We start from the raw sequence: 17,745 nt of genomic DNA on the forward strand, positions 1-17,745 counted from the left end.
AAATTGTATTTTATTTCCCTTTTAAAATCTTATTTTCTACTTAATAATGCCTACCAACATTGAGAAGTCTTGCCCCCCCCCCCCCCCTTGTGAGAGGCTTTTCTTTGTAATTTTAGCCCATTTTTGTCAAAGTTTGCCCACCTGGAAATTTGCCCCCCCCTCTGAAAAAGTCTTGGCTACACCACTGCCTCCAACCTCAATTTCTGGGATTTTTCAGGAAAACTTTATACAGATAAATAAGTTGATTAGAGAACAACCTTTTGGATAACTTTTTGTAATGCTTATCCCTCAGAATCTCACATTTAATAAAAGGACCTCCTCCGTTTGTAAAAGACTGAAAACTAAACAATGCTCATCAATTCATGAAAATCCTCCGGACGAGAACCAAAACATTAATTTTAAGCGGCTCTAATACAGGCTGTGCAAAGTAAAATGTACCTTGCGCAAATTGTTTCGTAATATACACTTAATACAAACACCCACACATGATTGAAGATGAAGTATCGTTAAATGATTGAAACTATACTTTACATTACCAAGCTTCCTCTATTAATATATCAGGTGCTCCTCAAAACGCTATTTTAAGTTATGGTGTGTTTTTTAATGATAAGAAATATATTACTCAGTGCGAGCAACTTGGCCCAGCACATCCCTTTTTAAAGGGATTTTTATTAATGATGTGAACATTATGTGAATATTATTAAGTGTGCACCCAAATTGCCTGTAGAATACCACATTGATCTTATTGTTGTTTCAAATGGGTTTTTTCTTGATTAGTCTTATAATAAATTTCTGCTAAAAACCTAAAAAGACAGTAAAATATGCAAACAAGATTTGATAAACCAAATAGTGGCATACATAGCATGAGCTATCTGATGGGGGGGGGGGCATTTTTACATTTTTTGAAGGAGTTTGCCTAATTTTGAGTGATTGGGGCACTTGCCCCCATGCCATTATGATGCTAGCAACTTTAAAAATAAACACAAGCATGCACACACCTACTTGCCTTACTAATATTTCCGAGGACCTGAAAAATTACAAAATAGTCCAAATGTCCTAAGTGTTAAAACGGTTAACACTGTGAGGACATAAGCTATCTAGGGGTAGTAGGGTATAAGACCTCATTTTAAGCTGTTTAATTAGGTTTCCGTGCGAGGATGCGTGTTTAGGTCCTCCTTAAGCATAAGGTCCGCAGTGTGTCGGTGTGCTGTTATATATTGTTGGAGTCCTCAGAATTAGTGTAGCACCAGCACCAACGCCCTACATGCTGCAAATACACCAAAATGTGGAGAACTCCTTTCTTGTCCATGTACTGCACTTACAAATCAGTCCTCCTTCATCCAAAATTATTTCTTGCAAAAATATATGTCACAAATCTAGAGACATGCAAAGTACATACATGTACATCTTCAAAGCAGGAAAAAATTAGTGTGACAAAACCTAAATTATTGTTCAGACAAAAATGTCAAATTTGTACCATTTGTTTTGACAAAAATAACCCCTCATTTAATATTTTGCCAGATACCTAAAGTACAATGTTCTAATAACACACAGTTCATCCCAAGTCACATGTCCGTCTGGCTGAGGTTATTTTTGATGATTCAACGAGTCGGGTCGTAAGACGCGAGAGTGCAAGGGCTGCCAAGACAGACGTGGGTGGTTCACCCATGCATGTAATCAAGCCTGATTCCCTGTTATATTACCATTCCATCACTTTACTAGTCTTTATAGATCCATTTTGCTTTCTTCATCCCACTTACTCCCCACTCTTTTCCTATTCTCTTTGCCCTTTCTCTCCTGTGACCTTGCATTATTTTCTCTTCACTCTCATACTGAACTGTATAATCGACCATTTTGCACAAAGTTCTTCCCAATGCAAAAGTATAGGAGCGAATATGTTGTAATAGTGTAAGACACTCTGAAGATTCTAGCGAATTTCCCCAGGCTTGTTTCTAGTTGTTTCTGGTTATTTAAACCCTAACTCTAACTCCTGACCTAACCCTAACCCTAAATCCCAATATTCAAAAGTGTAAAAAATAAACCAGGGAAGAACCACCACGGTTCATTCCTGTATTTTGAGGAATAAATATACCTCTCATGCTGTCTGATGCCTGGTCTCACTCCCTTAGTACAATTATAGTGTGGGGGTGCTCTTCCTCCCTCCATACCTCTATATCTATCTCTGTATCTTTCCATTCATCTCTCTCTACCCCTCCTCCTCCTCCCTCTTTCTCCCTCCCTCCCTCTCTATTGATCTCTATCATGTTCTCCCTCTCCCACCCTCCATCAATCCCTCTTTCCCTCTATTCACTTAGGGACCGCGTTCACAAACACTTGTAAGGGGGGGCCTGATGCAAAAAAAATTCATCGCGAAAACATTTTCGGGGTCCCCCTTTACAGACGATTTTACTAAATCGGAAGAATGATTACTTGTGACTTTCATCCGCACACTGCAAGTTAGATTAGGCCATTCCAATTGAAATCCACCCACCCCTATGGAAGGCATTACCTTAATCTTCCACACAGGGAGTGTGAATTTCAAATGGGGTTCCCTGAATATGTGACTCCATTTGAAATCTACACCCCCTGTGTGGGAGATTAAGGTAATGTCTTCCACAGTGGGTGTATGGAATTCAACTGGAATAGCCCAATTTTTCAACTGTAAAGTTAGATTAGGCCATTCCAGTTGAAATTCACATTCCCCCTGTGGAAGGCATTACCTTAATTTAAGGATTTCAACAGGAATAGCCCAATTTTTCAACTGCAAATCCTGTAACCTTTTGATAACTAATGGCACTATAAATGCTGATTAAATGTATCAATATTCAACAAACACACACTCGTCAATGCTTGATTTAGCACGTATATACGATAATAGGAAATTATATTCAGAATACAAAGATTTTCACATTTGCACTTTGTCAAAGATTCAGACTACATTTTTTTATTTTAAAAGATTAGAAAAGCAACGAAAATGTTTTATGCAATTCTCTGAAAATCCATTAAATATTGGAAAACAATTTTAAAGATTAAAAGCAAGGTTCTATCATAAAGCCTGGTTCAGACTTCTTTGTCATATTTGATGTGGAATAATTTCATTCCTTAGCAATTTGCAAAATTGCTAAGGTCTGTTTCTGTCAAGTTCTTTGTTTCTTTCTTTCTTTCTTTCTTTCTTTCTTTCTGTCAATCTTATAATGAGCCACCGTAGCCATATGCTTTGAGCCATGTTGACCATAGTTGGTCATTAGGACCATTAGGTGGGGGGACAAATGAAACATGATCAACTTCAGGTCAAAGGTCATCCACTTCCTGTCAATGGCCAAAAACGTGATTTCACTAAAAATGCTACTTCTGTCACAAATTATACAGCACGATGATGGCACTTGGGTACATGCATCAGCTATACCCAGTGTCTAAAAGTTATTGTCCAGAATTGGGGTCAAAGGTCATTAAGGGGATACTTCCGGTATATGACCAAATACCCTAAAATGCTGCTGCTGTCACAAATATATATGGTACAACAATGTTACTTGGTCATCAGGACCAATAGCTGGTGGCACAAATGTCACGTGACCAACTCAAGGTCAAAGGTTATGGAAAGGTCATTATGGCGAAAATGTTATTTCCTGTTATTTTTACTAAAACTGCTACTCCTTACACGAATGACACAGCAAGATGATGTCACTTGACACATGCATTAGCCTTGAGGTCAAAGGTCAATACTGAAGATCATTATGGCTGATGTGATTTTCTGTTCTGTTACTAAAAATGCTAAGTCATTCCACAAATTATAATATAGCATGATAACATTACACATTGTATTCATCCATTGGGGTCCAAGGTCATTGGGGTCAAAGGTCATGCAGATATTACTTCCGGTATGAAGAAAAATACCTTAGGAAGTCACACTCTAATAGCGCATGACCAAAGTTGCACAGAAATATTTACATGAATATTGAATAATTTTTTGGTTAACAAAATGATTTCACAACTATGGAAAATAATTATGTAATATAATTAATAATTATAAGGCCAAATAAAAAATAAACATGTTTCATGTACCCTCCCACTTCCTTTTTTGAGGTTTCTTCAATTATATATTTATTCAGTTTATATAACTTTTCAAAAAATATATCTAGGAAGCAGAAATATTTCTATAGCCTTGCTAATATACAAGAAACACTTTTGGAAGGTTTTATGATAGTTAAAGGAGGCCTATCAAAAAAAAAAAAAAATAAAAAGAGGCCTCCTCCTTTTTCCAGGCATTATTGTGTATGCTAAAACAGCTCAAATTATGGGTATTCACACCGATTTTGCCATGAAAATATAAAATAAAAAGCCCTTTCTTCCTCCTTTTTTATAAAAACCCGGACTTGAAACATGTTTTTTATTTTACTTGGCCTAATTATATGATACTACAAACTTTTGTTCTAGTTATACATGTATATTCCAATGAATTACACCAAACTGCTGGACCTTTTGAACTCACATATGCTATAGGTGAGCTAACAAATTAACCTTGCTCCCATTGTCCCTATGGTCAATTTCAAATTACAGTGCATTGCAAAAAGACCTCTCAGTAAAATCAGCATATTATACTACTGCTGGCTGTTTATATGCCTTAATACATGCATGCATGCTAGATAGCTGGGCTAATTAGCCATAGGCCTAGTTAATTAGCTATTGCTAAGGTCGCGTATATGTGTATGCGCAAATTAGCTCTAGTTCATTATTCAATCTGATAAAAGTGATTTTTATTTTGGAACAAATATTTGTTGATGACAAATATTTTGACTTCAAATATTTTATTGATACCAAAAATTTGTTGCATTGAAGCATGAAAATTATTGTACCACAAAAGTTTCCACTTTTACAGTATATCAAAAAAAGTTTTTGAGTTATGACTGAAAAATAGAGGACAAATTCTCTATACCGGTACATTAATTGTTTTCAGCAATGTCGAAATAATTTGTTTCTAAGGAAACGTAACCTACTTTGACGACATTTTATTTTAGCATTATTGTAAAACTAATAAATGTACACAAATGTGAAATGCATAAAAAAATGAAAATGAGTCTTGATTTTCCGTGACGAATGACCCATTTTACGATGTTTGATCACGTCTCATATTTACGGTCTTGAAATCAACATTATTGTTATGATTTGTGAAGTATTTTACACAATTAACAGCAAATTACGTAAAATAAATAAGCTATTTTTAAACAACTAATATCCACCATGAACGATTCATGGGACGATTCACTGTTTAGTATAAAATTGTTATGTTAAGGGCTGGGGTATGAACGTTTGGGCGGTATTTATTTTTGGGACATTAGAGCACATCAGACATATCGAATTGCATTCTGAATACGAAGAATGTCATTCTGATATCAAATAATTTTGATTTTTGAAATTTGCAATTTAATACACATTTTATGGCAAATCATTAAAATTGATATTTTTGATATTTAACAGTACTTGAAGTGAACTTTATAAATCTGATGATTTATACTTAAAGTGTATGTAGGTGGGATGAAATGCCGATGATCAATTGAAAATTTTGACCTTTCGTATTGAAGATATGGATTTTTTTCCCAAAACACCAAAAAAAAAAAGGTCTTTTTGGGGAAAAAATCCATATCTTCAACATGAAAGGTCAAAATTTTCAATTGACCGTCGGCTTTTCCTCCCTGCTACATACACTTTAAGAATATATCATTAGATTTATATAATTCACTTCGAGGACTGTTATATATCAAAATTTGAAAAATATCAAATTTTATAATTTGTCATAAAATTTGTATTATATTGTGATTTTCAAAAATGAAAATTATTTGATATCAGAAAGACATGCTTCAGATTCAGAATGCAATTCGATAGGTCTGAGGTGCTCTCATGTCGCACAAAAAATACTGTCGAAACGCAATAAACGCTCATTTTAGATCCCTTAAACTACCAAAATTTTGCAAGCCATCCTAAAAGCAGGAACAATGTGTGGAGCATAATAATTTTTTTTTTAAGTTTCTACTTTCTAACATGCCAGGAATTTGTCATGAAGTGAATTTTTTGTCACTTATTTCAATGTACCGTAATTCTCATTTTCAATAATGTTTCCAAGCAATACGCTATGCTCCTGTTATACCCATCATAATGTATGCCACTGGCTTACAAAAAGATTGATTTTTAGGGCAAAATAGTGAGTGAATTTGCAATGTCTTGTTATTTTCTTGCAATTGATTTGAATTTTCTTACGAAAACAATGAAACTTACTTCTGCTTGCATGATGCTACCAAAGCACTTATGAGCCAAAACGGCCTCATTCCTAACTGCATAGTATAACCTGCATTCAATCATATCTCACTAAGTTAACCTCACATTGTTGAATATGAGTTTTATACCCAGCAGTCAAAGTTCACTCTTGAAATGTACAAGTATAATAGGATTAAGATAACTGTGCAGTGAAGGTTGATCATAATTAAGATCCTCATGAAATCAAAGAGCAATGCCCCAATAATTGCAAATATTAAATTACATCACTTCAATTTGCCTTCATTTTCCCACCCAATTTTTATGAATAAAACATGTCCAATATTGATATAGAACCCAACCTTCGTCTTAATTACACTTTATCTTGAAGACTATTTCTTCTCTTCAAGCCTCTATCTTCCAGCTTTCTCTTTCTGATGATTTTCTTTTCAAGAACAGGGTTTTATTTTCTATCAAACAGCCCTGTGTTTTCTTTCCAACAGCCTCGTGTTTTCTTTTGATTTCCTGATCAGACCTGAATCAACAACAGTGTGAAGCCTCCAGCAAGTTTGAAAGGAAAACAAAAAAACAAGCCTCGGGAAAAATCATTTTGTATTGTAAGGTTGTATTAACGTTTCATGCTTGAGTCAAAACGATTAACCATTATGAACCAAACAACAAAAGTTGATGGATTTTCAGGGGGCTTGAAGAGTAAAATTTCAGTTTGAAGCAAAAGTAGAGTCATTTTGAGCTGAGCTGAAAACAAAGCTTAGCGATAAGCTCTTATCTTGCTTACTTTAAGGTGGTATTGGAGGCATTATGAAAGTGCTCTAAACATGTTTTAAACAGATTAATTGAGTAGAGCAAAGCACACTCACCAACATGCTTTTGTTTGAAGCCAATGGACATACGGTTTTCAAAATATATCAATTTATATTTTCTTTGTATCCTATTTGTTTTTATCAATAATCAATAAAGTTAATGAGCTTAAATGACTGGAAAAGCTCATTAACATATAATTTTTGCCAATATTTTGCTAAAAATCCATGCATAAATGTTCAGAATATTTTTTGCATATTTGCACACTTTTGCCCTTATGCAAACTTGGTCAAATTGTTTCTAATATGCAAATTAGAGGAAGCGCTTCCTAATAATACATTAGGCATATTAAAACATTTGACCAAGTTTCAGCTCAAAAGTATGTAAAATAAAAGTACCCTGAACATTTATGCATGGATTTTTAGCAAAATATTGGCAAAAATTACATATCATGAGCCTTTGCAGTCATTTTAGCTCATTAACTACATTGATTATTGATAAAAACAATCAGATACAAAGAAAATATCTATTGAAATATTATGAAAACCGTATGTCCGATTTGCTTCAAACAAAAGGTATGTTGGTGAGTGTGCTTTGCCCTACTCTATTAACCTGTTTAAAACATGCTCAGACCATTTTCTAGTTTCCAGAAAATGCATCCAATACCACCTTAATACTACATGTAGTACAGTATTAGTATTACATTGTGGTGTATATATCACAACATGTTTGAATAAAAGTAATACCATACTTCAGAATGTACACAAACTAAAACATCCAGTTTTAAACGGAATCAAGAATACACTTACAGTTTGCACAACAGATCACATTGCAAACTTATGATTGAAATTTCAGACAATAATTAACAGGGGTGTGAGAGGCCTCAGACAATAAAAGAGGAAGATTACTAAATAAAATTCCTTTAAAAGGAATAGGGCGAGCAAATGAATTGTCAAGATAAAGGTTTCTCGCCCAAAAAGATGAAAAACAGTATAACATCAGGGTAAAAATCCCAAATATGGGATGAAAATAATAGAAAATGCTTAAATTTTGGCAATAAATAGGCTGAAATCAGCTTATAAACTGAACACTCACACCCCTTAAAATAATAATGAATCTTTATGTTCAATTAAATTAATTATGTTGGCGGCATAACTGAGTCAATGAAATCTTAACTAGTTGATGCATTTTGGATGAGAGTAATGCTGGTTTTAGTTTGAGAGAAGGGTCATTGCCTTATAAATCTTATAAAACCCATCTTGACTTATTAAGATGCTATCTGCATTTCAAGATTTTCCCATATCTGATCTTTACTTCGCCATCAAGCTAACCAAATATTGGCCAATAGAAAAATTCCTTTAAAAAGGAATAGTGCGATGATAAAGGTGTAGTTATGATATTGATAATAATACTTCAATTTTCATTTGTCATCATTAGGGGAGGAGTAAAATTTTGATTGAAAAAATGAACTATGAAGGTTGGTGTTGGAGGTTATCTAATTAAAGTAAATGGGGAAGAGACCTAGGACAGGAGAGCAATCAAATTTGCCAGGCAGGCCAAGAAACTTTGCCCAAGAAAAATGTGCAGTTTGTGCACCTTTAGATGTTGACTTCATTATCCTCCTGAGAACTACATATCCATAGTAAGCTTACTTTCTAAACATAACTTGGAAACCAGGCAGAACCGGGCGGAAATGGCAGTCAACCGCTGGTCGAGTTTTGATTTCATCCCTCACACAAGATGGAAGTTTCAGTATTTTTTAAACATTTTGGTTTAAAAAATAATGGTGGGGGCGTTCAATAAAGGGTGGCGACTAATAGAGTATATTCCGGTATCTTACTATCTTTTCTATTCCCAAATGAATTAAACATACTCCAAATCACATTCAATATATTGGTATGCCAAATCTGAACTCTTTCTACTACATCATGAAATAAGAAATATATCACTTATCTAAATTATGCAACATAATGCAACACCAATGCACAATGGCCGGTAATTCTCGTACCATCATCTTGAGTCGACTATAGAGCTGGCCTTGCCTGAAGCCACATAATAAGGCTCTCAAACCTACCGTACTTGTTCCAGAAAATCGCCGCCGTAAGAAAAAAAGCCACAGTACTTAGCATCACTCCAGCCAAGTGCTATATTTAAACTCCATTGCTATTACTGTTGCCACGACGATTCATCAAACATTCTAAGATCCTCTATTATTACTTTTTATTAGCTCACCTTGACAGACACAAGTTTGATTTTATAATTATAAAACTTATTTCACGCTTATAAAATCATGTAGTGAAGATTTTTTCATGTTTATGCGAGTGCTCAGACTTTGTGATCATCTTATAAACAGTACAGATTAAATTAAAGATTTAAGAGGGTTAGCAAGGTTTTATAACTAGGGTTTCAGGTTAGGGCTTAGATTAGGGGTTAGCATTAAGGGAGTATGATTAGGGTGGACATGGTCAGAATGATTTTGCTGAAAACTTCTTCTTACATGTAATTTGTTTTCCAGCAAAATTGTATATTTTCAAAAATTTGAAATAATTTTTCCAATCATTCAACTCTTCATCAAAGGCAACAGAGATGTGACCAGGGGATACGTTTCACCCAAACCCTTTGGCAAAATATTTTCAGGTCAAATAGTGACAGAAAAATGTAAATTTATGCTGAATCAGCACAAATTCAGCCTATTAGGGCACTCTTTCCCTTAAACTGGGATAACATTGAGAGTTGTTAACCCTACCTAACTCCAATCCAACAAAATCTAACAGCACAAACAGCTGCTTGCCCAAACATCCCACGTGATCGGATTGCGCAATGATCCAAACCTACATGCACACAAAATCGCTGCCCGGTCTGGGTTAACGCCCATGGCTAGCATTATCCCCAGTCGTTTAAATCTTGCCCGCATCATTTTTCTGCACATACTGCCTGCTTACACCACCCAATGTAGAGCTATTCAGTTTAAATCCACACACCCCTGTGGAAGACATGACCTTAATCTTCCACACAGGGGTGTACATGTAAATTTAAAATGGCGTCACCCATTCATCAGGTAGCCCCATTTTAAATTCACACTCCCTGTGTGCAAGATTAAGGTCATGTCTTCCATAGGGGGAATATGGATTTCAACTGGAATAACCAATTCGCACAGACGAGGCTAATGTCCAAGCGAGTGAGCTACCCGAGAACGATGAGGACAAGACAATGGATGATACATCCTATCCAGGAACCCGATATGACACGATGAGCCACAACAGCCTCCACCCTAGTACATGTACCACAGCTCATTAACCAAAACATCCAGAGGTTATTCTCTGGTTGCATAATCATATTGAGGTTACAGGACTGTGTCTTTAGGGTCGGGATGATTGCGATTCATGTCCACTCAGTCTATTTATATAATCACGGACGGTGACTGCCAGTAATGGCACTTATCGCAGGCACCGGACGCAGGACGCACTACTGGGAATTATGTGTTTTCCGTTCTCATTGATATTCCCCATTGTTGTGACCAAGGGACAGTCCTGGTGGGTTTTTTTCTCATTTTTTTTTTATTACATAATATAAAAATATGGCAGTCATGGTTGGGTCAATCATATACAGTCCTTTCGACGTGGGGATATATATGATAATCCCGACTATCTATACGTGCAGCAAATGTATAGTGGTCATAGCGGGGTCATTATCCCGGGCCCGGTTGGCCGGTTATGATTTACTGTCCGTTGTCATGGGGATTGGTTTCATGTACAGAATACAGTGGCATGGTCCGGTCATCACGTCCCATCGTCGTGTTGGAGATATGGCACGAGACAAATTAAACAGACCATAGTATTTTTCCTACGATACAGACCATATAACTATATATCTTCTGAGAGAGAGAGACAAAAACTGCAGCATACATTTTTTGTATCGTACCTTCAATGCTTTCCGGAGATCTATACTTAGAAATTTCATCACAAGAAAATATTACGCTCATGCATGGACAGTAAAAACAAACCTACTTTTTAGGAGATAGACATTTAATGGGTCAAGGTAAATAAGAACAGAATCAGATGCACATTGACAAAAAATAAAGTAAACAAGATAAACAGACAATAAACAAACAAGATAAAAGAATTCAAAACAAGTACAATCTGATTCAAAATGTTGAAATTTGCAGATGTTTTAAAAATCATCCACAGACACAACTCACACAAGTCACAAAACCCAATGTTAGTATTCAATTTAGTGCCCTTAAGGTGGTACTACACCCCTTGATAAATTTGTGACTATTTTTGCATTTTTCTCAAAAACTAATAAAACACTGGTAACAAAAGTTATGTATATTATAGGGGCAAGGAATCCAGCTACTACACTGAAATTTCAGTGACTCAAGACAAGTAGTTATTGATTTATTGATCAAATATTGGTTTTCCCTCATTTTTGACTGTAACCCCACAACTGTTGTCTGTGCTGAAATAAAATTTTCAGTGCAGTAGTTGTAGTCCTTGCCCCTATAATATACATATCTTACTTGTCAAGTTGTCCCCAATGCGCTTTAATTTTTGAGAAATATGCAAAAATAGGCACAAAATTTGCCAGGGGTGTAGTACCACCTTAATGTGTCCATAACAACAAACCCTCACTTAAAATGTAAGTCTGAGCAATCTCCTGCAACTTTTCGAAAGCCAAAGATTCAGACTTCGCGATAACAATGTCCCCCCTTTTCTATGTCAATATTGGTCGGAAAAAAATATCCTCTAATGAGCCTCGGGTATAAAAGTGGGTCCAATTTGCTTGGAAAATTGGTACATGTGTAAATTTTCAGATTCTGTGAGGCGCATCCCTAGTACTTAACCCAAAGTTGATTATTTACCTCCCTCCCTCCCCCTGAGCTTTACCAATTAAGAGATTGAGTGAATGCCTTTCAGCAAGATGATATTAGAATCACTATCTATATTGGGCAATTCCAGATAAAATCCACACACCCCCCTATGGAAGACAAACCCTTAATCTTCCAAACAGGGAGTGTGAATTTCAAATGTGGTTACCTGAATGGGTGACTCCATTTGAAGTCTACACTCCCTGTGTGGGAGATTAAGGTCATGCCTTTAATAGGGGGTGTATGGATTTCAATTGGAACAGCCTGCTTGAGTACTTATATTCACATCATAAAATCACAAATCCATTTCATTAATTAATAATTATAAATCTGCATGCATTCATGCATGTTCACTGTCATTATTAGTTCAACTTCAATGTAGTTAATAATCACCGATAATCCACACATGCTCACACATAAATTACAGTGTCTAATAAAACATAGCTGTAAGGTGGTACTACACCCCTCTATAAATTTGTGACTATTTTTGCATTTTTCTCAAAAAATAACAACACACTGGTAACAAAAGTTACATATTATAGGGGCAAGGAATCCAGTTACTACACTGGAATTTCAATGACTCAAGAAAAGCGGTACGTTATTTATGATAAGAAAAGAGGTACCACTAGAATGTACCTCATTTCTTAACATGTATATAATGAACCACTTGTCTTGAATCACTGAAATTTCAGTGAAGTAATTGGATTCCTTGCCCCTATAATATACATAACCTTTGTTACCCGAGTGTGTAGTTATTTTTTGAGAAAAATGCAAAATTAGTCACAAAATTTATCAGGGGGTGAAGTACCACCTTAAAATCATTCATAAATCTATTTCCTAATATTAAAGTTTTACCTCCATTGCATATTTTTTCACTCCATACATTAATGCTTACGATACAAAGCGCATGCATAATTAAGAAAATGGCTACACTACATGCTATTTTATATTAAAACAAATAAAACCCACATGAGGAAGCCAGCAACGGAATGACAGATGAAAAAAAAGTAGACGCTCGTTGACGGAGAATGCATGGGGTTGGGAGTAATCATGGCTAATTGCAAAATCCATTGGAGTCTAAAGACGTTCAAGCCTAATACTTATCAAATTATCAGAGCGTATAAAACTTCAAGGACGTTGGCCTCAAGCGTTATCTTACAACATCACGTTCATGTTCGACTAGCATCGACTCTACTCGCACACAGTCAAAGTGCAAGTACATCTGGCTCAGTACACAGCAGCTTCTTCCCTCTCTAGCTGTATAGCTGCCAAGGCAAAACCCTAGGACAACAAACCCTGGCACACACAAGTATCTATTATTAAATACTCTATGTCTGGACTGAATTTTCCCTAATTTCCTACTTCATATGATTTTTTCAAAATCATTTTACAATATTTATAGATGTAAAGTATGCAATTTATTATTTTCATTTGCAAAATTTTAATGGAGGTTGTAAATTTGACTAAGGTCTGCATTTTTTAGTGTATGATTTATCGGAGCAGAAAATTGAATGGAATTATGGAAATCATTAGAATGTTAAATTGCTTTTATTTCATTGCCTTTCGTATTTCTCTGCTGAATATCATGAATACATGAATGCGGCAAAGTCTATTCGCCAGCTATCTGAGAAAATTATACGAGTGATTTTGAGCAAAAATATAATTTCCATCTCCTTTCTATGAAACATATATTTTTGCAAACATGTACATGTGTTATGCTCCTGCATGCATAGAAGTTTGATGACATCCTAAATGAAAGTCCTTTCATTCATTGAGGGGGACAGGCCCGTAGCCAGGATATTTTGTGCGGGGTGCCGATTTGAAAAGGTTGACTTTTTTCCAAGGGGGGTAGGGCAATTCTGTGAAAAGTGGACTTTCTTCCCCCTGCAAATTTAGACCTTTTTTGACCAAAAAAGCTTAAAAAATTTTGGCTCGCTACGCTTGCAAATTCTTACTCTTTTGGACTTTTTGTATACTTTTGCAAATTGGGGGGTACGTCACACCCTGCACCCCCTGGCTATGGGCCTGGAGGGGGAAATGCAAATTATGCTTGTAAAAAAACTTGATCGTTCAGGTTTGATTTGTTAAATTTCACACTTGTGTTTCAGGGATAGGGGAGGCAGACAACCTCCGTACAAAAGCAATCTCGTTTATAGGATGTCAAATTTGAATTACGTTCTGGTGTACAAGAACAAAATTATTGTTGTTGTTGTTGTCATTATTATTATTAGCTTATACATGTACAAGTTTCACAGAGCACGTTGGAAAATTAAGAATAGGCCCTATATGATTCATTTAAAAATACACACTGTACAGAGCTCGGAGGACAGTTCAGATACTGGTAGTTTGCAAACTGAAAACAATCAAAGTCCAAAAGTGCAAGGTTGCTATGGTTGAGAGCGAGTGAGTGACTGACCGATAGCAAGACATAGCTGCATAGGCGTATGTGAAGGAGTGACCGATAACAAACAGGCTATATTTGGCCACTTTCATGTGTAAAGTTTACTCACATTGCACACTACACATGGTTCTGAAACAAATGGCGAGTTTGCACGATTTACGGACGACAATCCTTCACAACTGGTACTGTAACGTGCGATAGGAATCGAGCTAGATAAATAAATGTTATCCCTTTCAAGGTTAACGCAAAAGGTTACTAACATTCTCAAGGCTACAAGTCTACGAACTGTGCTATTAATTTGTATTAATTACTGACTATTTATCATGTCTAGGGCAATGTAGCTGGTTTACGTATCAAGGTTGCGACGAGTCTCATGTCGAGACAAGAAATCGTCCAAATAAAACAAAATAACCATGACAATTCACAGCAGACAGGCATATCAAACAGGGACTGATTAGAAGAGAGCTGTAGAATGCTCTCCTGGTTTCTTCAAGGAGAGCTTTAGCAGAGCTGTTTGCACTTAAAGCATAAAGAATTTAACGAGTCATCTAGAGTAGCTATAAATCGCTCTTGCAAATGCAACTTAAAATCTAACTCTAAAATTAATAATTCTATACATGTATCCTTTCCCTAATTTTACATGTTACCCTAGCACCAATCCTGAACCTAACCCTAACCCTAGCAAACCTTATTTTGTTTTCGACATGTAGTGAGTGAATCTTATTTTTAACATACATAGCGTCAGTAGCACTGTAGCAAACCTTCGACATAATAGATGGACACTGAAAACATGTACCTACAAGATGGCCATGCCAACCTGCAACGTAAACACACCTCTATAGTTCAGTCTAAAGCAAGTCTGTGTACACTTTAGGCTATTCCTTTTGAAACCCATACACCCCTCTGGAATATACATCCTTAATCTCCCACACAGGGAGTGTGCATTTCAAATGGAATCACCCATTCAGGTAACCTCATTTGAAATTCACACTCCCTGTGTGGGAGATTAAGGTTATGACCGTTATGTCTTCCACAAAGGGTGTATAGATTTCAAATGGAACAGCCCATTTCAAAATGTATATTCAACCGTACATTTGATCTCGCCACCAAATCAAGTCAACAACACCTTAGAGATCATCAAGTGCTCTTTTATTATACAGTCATTCCGGTAATACAATTGTGGACCAATTCCCATTCCCGCAACAAATCCCGCAAGTATGTTTTCCATATCATAAATCGCTGGATATCATTTCCGGAAAAAACCCAAGTCTGATCTCTGCGCATAATTTTCTTTACTTTGCTCCTACTCATGATACTTAAATGAGTCCTGTGAGACAAACTGTTTCACAAACGTTGTCTTTTCGATTTCAAAAGCGAAATTGAAGTGTGTGCGTAATGGTCTTGGTATCTTTCCGCAAAAGGCGCAAAATGGTTCAAAATTTTCACTATAAGTGGTCCTGGGATAATTCCCAGGGGTACTTCATGCCTCATGGTATAAATCCAAACCACACATACAAATTACTTAAGTATAAAATGTCAGGGGCACAGTCAATTTGTACCATTTGTGCATCATATTTACTAATTATTTTAATAAACTTGACCCAATATCCATGACCTTATTCTCCATTTCAAAGTACTGCACAAATCCTTGGAAAAACACAAGGAGTTTCAAAGGTTTCCCTTTCCTTGACCTACTAATAGTTCAAGAATTGGTTTAAAAATGCTGCCTTCATCATGTGTGACACAGACTTCTTCAGGACTGCACAAATAAATAGTCTATTTCGAGAAAGTACAAATTTAACAAAGTTCTCACGACTTGCATTGTGGAGGTTGGTGGCCTGCGACCAGCATCCACTGGTCTTCAATGCCGACTGATGTTGGTTTTGATGGTAGCCTATTGTTTATATTTTTCCCAGGAATTGTACCTGATCAGCGTTGCATGATGCGCCCAATTGGTTTAGTAGCCGCCAAAGTAATCTTCAAAATCAAGCTACATGTAATTCTTTTCCAATATCCACCTTATCAATTACATAATATCATGGGAAAAAGACCTGTGTTGCTTCTTGATCCTGTGCCGTTTTATCCAGAGGGATAAGGGACAGAAATCAACATGTAACTGATAAGTTCAAGTTGGGCAATGGGCATCAGAGAAAATACAGCTTGATTGATGCCCAAATTATCAGTTTATATAATGATGTTGCCAGTTTGCCACTTCATCCCCAGGGGGAGGGGGATAGCCCAAGAAATCATCTGATAAGTTGGGCATCAGAGAAAATACAGCTTGATTGATGCCCAAATTATCAGTTTACATAATGATGTCATTGGAAAAAGGTTATGTTGGTTGCCACTTTGCCTGTGACACTTCATCCCAGGGGAGGAGGACATTCCAAGAAATCATCATCTGATAAGTTGGTAATCAGAGAAAAACAACTTGATTGATGCCAAAATTATCACTTTACATGACGATATCATTTACTGATAGTTGCCGCATGGGACAACAATGCAACATTGTTGAGCAGACAAAAATGAACATAAGCTTGTTGTTTATTTATTTGTTTGTTTGTTTGTTTTCTTACCTGGATTGAATAATATAGTGGCCTTAAGGTACGCATATTCCTTATCTTCCAATTGTAACAAATCACATTTGGTAAAGAAACTATTGATCATATGCACATCGGATTTCGTTGGGATTCCTTGAAGCGCCACCAAGCATTTAACCAGCATGCTCTCAGCATTGCCATGGGAACAGCTGCACGGATTTTGGTCGTCATGGCTACTGCTGCTGAGCAGCGTGAGTTCTTCGGTTTCAAATTCGAATCTGTACTGCGTCATGGTAAGTACCAATAGTTCGGCCCAGCAGTGCTGGAGCAGCGTGACTCTGTCGTGTGTGCACAGCCGCTGCATCGCGGGTAAATTTCGTACAAAGTCCACGGTTTTCAACAGCAGCTGTGCTGCTTGCTGATACGTATCCTCAGCATGTCTGAGAATGACCAACGACGGCGGGTACGGAGGTGACGTTGACGAGCTGGCGGTGGCATTGGTGGCGCTATTGTTGGTGGGACACGATCTTCTCCATACGTTATTCACCATATGCACCATGGGACATCTTTCTGTTGTGTGTTGGACTGTGTCCGGGGAGTCCGGTGAACTCGCTAGTAAATTGTAGAGTATACTCCCATCTTTTGTCCGGTCCGGGCAGTTACATGGCGGCTCCTTGCTATCCTGCGGATCCATATCCAAATCTGTTTATTAGTTAACGTTCTGTGAAATAAAGTGAAATAAAGAAAAGACAAAAAATTGAATATTATGTGTATACATACCGTAGAATTCCGTCTAGAAGCATATATGCCTCTAAACGAGGGTTTTTTTAAACGAAAGATATGAAAGGCCAATACCCTTCTCAAAAACATTG

At 36.5% G+C, this 17,745-nt stretch overlaps 1 protein-coding gene across 1 annotated transcript in view; it reads right to left on the reverse strand.

Moving 5' to 3' along the window:
• LOC140157366 (nuclear receptor subfamily 0 group B member 2-like) overlaps positions 1–17,745 on the reverse strand; it is a 193,956-nt gene that overhangs the window by 163,437 nt on the left and 12,774 nt on the right. The window contains exon 2 of the mRNA XM_072180536.1: positions 16,910–17,594. Within this exon, the coding sequence (XP_072036637.1) occupies positions 16,910–17,567 (658 nt within the window). The 5' untranslated portion in view covers positions 17,568–17,594. The remainder of the gene's footprint in view (positions 1–16,909; positions 17,595–17,745) is intronic.

This window comes from Amphiura filiformis, chromosome 7 (genome assembly GCF_039555335.1).
Source record: "Amphiura filiformis chromosome 7, Afil_fr2py, whole genome shotgun sequence".
Lineage (NCBI taxonomy): Eukaryota > Metazoa > Echinodermata > Ophiuroidea > Amphilepidida > Amphiuridae > Amphiura > Amphiura filiformis.